The 5,286-nt window shown below is 28.6% G+C and overlaps 1 protein-coding gene across 1 annotated transcript in view; it reads left to right on the forward strand.

Annotated features, from left to right (window-relative positions):
• Positions 1 to 5,286, forward strand: part of LOC106462619 (splicing factor 3B subunit 3-like) — a 97,210-nt gene that overhangs the window by 69,414 nt on the left and 22,510 nt on the right. The window contains 1 exon segment of the mRNA XM_013922561.2: positions 4,426 to 4,580. Within this exon segment, the coding sequence (XP_013778015.1) occupies positions 4,426 to 4,580 (155 nt within the window).

Raw genomic sequence — 5,286 nt, forward strand, 5'->3', positions numbered from 1 at the left:
TAATTTATCAAGTCTAGTAAGTAACCTGTATTTGGGTCTAAAAAAATATGAAATTTCAAGCTCACTAAAGACTTAACTTACCATTTGTAATCTGCCATGAAAAGAAAGGGTTTCCCACGTAAATACTTTGCAAAGGCTCAGAGAACCATGTGGGGGACATTCTGAGTTTTTGATCGGTTATTCACACGTTGTAAGCAGAAGTAGGTGTACGTAAGGAAGTGTTTTGAAAAATGGAAAGAGGTGGGTGGGGCCACTGTGTTTGATCCAGTAAATGTAGTGATATCTTATCAAATAAAAGAGAGAGGAGGCTCTTATTTTAGATTCTAGCTTCTAGTTAATATTGTTAATTTGAGTTCCTTATTCGTAAGAAACTATAGACTTTGTATTTGGACTTCACAAACATCTAATCTGAATCAAAGCTGCATTCAACATACCACGTGACACAAAAAATCCATATTTAGGATTTTTTTTTTTATATTTACTTTTAAAGTAAGAAATTAACTAATGGGTCATAGTAAAATTTTAATTATAACCTACAATTTGATACCAAACTTATTGACATGCATTCATAAAATAGTAGTTTAATAAAATTTTGAATGCAAGTCAACAAATGCGATATTACGTGGCTTTTGACCTGTGATCCATAGTAATAGGGTTAGTTTGATGTGTATTTTATGTTTCTCTGCCTTCTGTTTATCTAGTTGTGAATTTGTTGGTTGAACTTGCATTTATTGTACCACTAGTGGCAATATTAAAAAATATGAGTAACTCGTAACTTTGAAAAAAAAACAAACTTGGTTTAATGGAAATAACCATAAAAAAAAGATATTACGATATATTTATTGCTCTTCAGTAATGTGTAGACATTAATCACACTTTTGAAAAATTTAAATTTTGTGTAATCAATACGAAACAACCTAAAGAGAGTTTTAAGATACTTTCTAAGTAGTTAGAAACAATAACGTTTTTTATAGTTTTTGATGATGTAACTTTCATTCTTAATAATATATTTATGTTTTCTTATGGTCATTTGTCACAAGGTATGAGGTCCAGCAAGTATGGTCAGCTTTACCTGTGATGGTGAACTATTTGAATGATTCAAGTCCTTTTTTTTATTGAAATTGATATTGTATTCATATAACACACAAATATGATTTTTTTATTTATTAAAAATTAACTATTAGGTATAAATTCCTCTTCATCAAAATTAATGCCAAAAGATCTGATGAAGGTAGCAGTGATGTGCTTTTGAAAAGGAGTGGTCAGTGTTGTTTGTCAGTTTTGACATGTTTTGTGTGATTTGCAGTGGGAAGTCAGCTGCTTCAGTTGGGAAAATAAAATGAGATATATTAATGAATATCAAACAAGTTAAAACTGATTAGATGAATAAAGTAGAACTTTTGTATCATCAATAAAATATTTGAAGTATAAGATAATAGGAAGTATTTTATTTCTTGAAAAGTATTTCACAACCCGATTTCAAAAATTTACGAGCAAAACAAATTATAAAAGTAGTCAGTCAAACTCTACATTTTTTTTTTTGAGAACATAAATGACAGGTTGGGTACTTTTAGCATCCATAATCCTTAATACTTTAAATATGGGCACATGAAATTACCATCCACTCAACTAGGAAAGGACATTTATGCAACAAAAATACAGTAACTCTGTTTGTTCCTTGCAAAACCTCGTAAGATTTTGTTAAAGTTTATAAGTATTTTGTACACAAAGAATGACATTATTCTAATTATGTCTTTCTAATAAAAATTTTATTTATTTATAGCAGACTGTTAAAATTGTTTGAGTGCAAGGTTTTTAAAATACTTCATCTTATAGTTTTCATATTTCATTTGCATAAGCTCTAGAACCTCCTAAATGAATATCAAAAGTTTTTGTAAGGTAAATGTTTAATTTTATTTTTCATTTTCTTTTCCATATCATTAACTCTAACTATTATCATCAATGTGCAATGCAATAAAATTATTAAAATTAGGAAATAAAAAAATTCATACCTTTTAATTTTTTGTAGAATATCTTTAAAGATGTTGTTTTGCTTATATTTATAATTTCAGGTGTTTTCCTTTTCTACATATGGTTAATTTTTAATGTTTTATTTTTCATTCTTGTTTTTTACCACTTATTTATCTTGACACAAGTTAACAATGCCCTCGAGGTATATTAGTTTCTTTGAGAGACATGCACAACCCTTCAGCTAACTATGATGTGCATTTTAAAACATAAATAATACAATGTTGGGTTTCATATGAAACACAACTTTAGACTGAAAAAAAAATTACCACTATGAAGATTGATAACTAGTACATAATTAATAAAGCAGCCAACAATACTACAGTCAGTTACATGTACTCTGTGACAACAGTTTGGTGCCAATTTCAAAATATCCATTGTTGGATTATAGTGTAAAATGAGTATGTGTATGTAGCATCTACCTGTAGGCTATAAAGCTCAAACAAATCTGTTTAAGGTGGGCATGGTACCAGTCAGGGATTGACAAAACTTATTACTTGTTTAAACTGTATTCATTCATGGACCTTTGAAATAAGCAAAAGGTTATGTAAGCATTTTATTGTCTAGACGTACCTCTACTTAACTTAGGCTTAGACTGAGTTGGCATGTTACAATGCTTAATGGTCTCCCAGTTTGACCATCTGACATTTATGGTTACATTGGTTAGGCATAACTTAGAGATGATGAAACCTAACAAGATAGTTTGCTGGTCTGAAAAATTTGGTGCAAGGTTTTGAAACAATAAACATTTTGTCATATCTACCACATGAAAAGTTTTTTTTTTCTTAAGTATTCTTGTAATTAATGACAGAATTTTAATTAAGAAAATATTAATTTCTTTATAAGATACTTTAGAAACTAGTCTAATTATCCTTAAATATACATGAAGTTATAATACATTTTTAAAAAAATTTTAGGCAACTATAAAGAAAAAGATTTGTTTTGTCTGTTGTTATACAAGCATAATAGTGTAACCTGTAAAATGCATTTGTTTACATCATAAAAAGGTATTGTCAACTTAATTTATTTTGCATGTACTGTATGTAATATTTTCTAAATGTAAGAAAAAGAAAAGATAGCTGTGTAACTTTGTTTTATTTGTACTTGGTTTAGTTACAGCATGCAATATTTATAAAACTATTGCTCATTTAATACCTAGTTTACTGGTGGAAAGGACCACAGGCTAAAGGCAACACTCTTTGTTGCTGTAACAATAAAACTATGAGAACATTGTGATGGTTAAAATATCTGCAGTAATAATCTATAAAGAGGACAATCTAGAAACTTTACCAGGGTTTTTCTACACTCTCTGTTATATTCGAAATTGATTGATACATTTGTAGCTTGTTGGACAGGAAATTTTTCTTTACTATTTTCATTTCTTATCTGTAACTTAGCAGCTTTTAAAATTGTATATGAAAGAGTTAACAAGTACTGTTTTTTTTATACATATAAAGTATTTTTGAACTGCTCATTGAACCAGTCACGTGTCAGCTTCATGTTTTTTTTTTATTCAGTTAATTAGTACGTGTATATTTTTACTTTTTACAATATTAAATGTTACAAGAAATCCAGGTTATGGTAGCTTTAAAGGAACTAATTAGGTGGGTTATGCTTGAACATTTCTCTCTCTGTGAATATATCATGAAAACTTTACTGAATGATAAATATTGACATGAGTTTATGTAATTTTCCTGCTTTGTATCTAAGAATTTTGTGTCTTCTTGTAGTTACAATCTAGTTTAAGGAAAATAAATTATTGTTAGTGTGAGTAATATAATCCACCTGTACATAGAATTGGAAAAGTTCGTGACAAGATTACTTCTAAACAATTAACATTTGTCAATAAACTTGGAAAGAAATGGAATGAAGAAAGATGTCTGAAGTTAATTTTGAAATTAAGATAAACTATTCAAATTGATTTTTTGGAAAGTTTTAACAAGCATAACAGAATATTTCTGGATGTAATTTGTTTTTATTTGTTATGCTATAAGAAGTTTTTCTGCAATATTTAAATTCAAATAAATTGTTAGTTATCTCAGGAATATTCATCAGCTTAAAGTTTGAATTGTAACCTAAAAATATAAATTTCTGGCTAAGCGTAGTTTTATTTCCCAAATGAAGATTACTGCCAGTGTGCAAATGTTCTTGTGTACTTGTCAACCAAGATACAAAAGTTTAGCCAGGCTATAATTTGCTCAATTATTTCAAGCCACAGGTTGCTAATGATGGTTTTTAAGCTTGCTATAGCCAATTTACATTCTGGCTGGAAATACAATAAATCTCTTTCATAGTGTTTTCTTTCAGTGCCTTGTGCTTGTTAATTAATAAGTGTTTAATTATCCATAAAGGTAATGTTTATAGGCAAGTTTAAAATGTGTTTTATTTGTATTTCAGGTTTTAGCTATGTCTAGTCGATCGTGGTTGAGTTATTATTACCAAAATCGTTTCCATCTTACTCCTTTATCTTATGAAACGTTGGAGTATGCTTCTGGATTTTCTTCAGAACAGTGTCCTGAAGGAATTGTAGCCATCTCTACAAATTTCTTGAGGTATTTTAAAGTGTTTATTAATGTTCATATACATACTGTTTGTATAGAAATTACTTCCATTATTATATGCAATGAAAAACATGAGGAAAAGTGCAGCTTGTTCTATTTGGTTGTCTGCATTTTAAAGATGGAACTATTTCAGACATTAATCACAAAACTATAATGATGAAGCTTTTGAAATAAGAAATTTTTCTGCTTTACTTTTCTTTCAACCTCACAATCTCAGATATCTTTATTTTGTATGTTTAGAATAACTTGCTTTGAAAACTAAAAAAAAAAAATTTTTTTAAACGACGATTATTTTATACACAATTCAATAAAAATGAAACTGTTTCCAGTCTCCAAATTACTGAAATAATAACTTACTGTACAAGATTAAGAGTGGTAAAAAAATGTTATTTTAGCACAACCTGGAAATGTAATTGGTATGAATATACGTGAATCTATTGAGATAATTAAATGTGAAAAAAAAGTAAATTTAAATTATTGAATAAGGATGATGGACCTGATGGAAATGTTGTCAGCAGATGGCGTGAAAGAAAACTTAAATACAGGATAACTAATTAGTGGTTCTAGATTACAGTTCCTAGATTAAGTCGCTAGTACATCTAGATCTAACGATAATGTTCGACCTGTTATTTCCATCTCTCTAGTCTTAGGTTTGGATCTAGATGTAATAATAATGACAGAAATTTAGCTTTATACA

The sequence above is a fragment of the Limulus polyphemus genome, unplaced genomic scaffold (genome assembly GCF_000517525.1).
Source record: "Limulus polyphemus unplaced genomic scaffold, Limulus_polyphemus-2.1.2 Scaffold1209, whole genome shotgun sequence".
In the NCBI taxonomy this organism is placed as follows: Eukaryota; Metazoa; Arthropoda; class Merostomata; order Xiphosura; family Limulidae; genus Limulus; species Limulus polyphemus.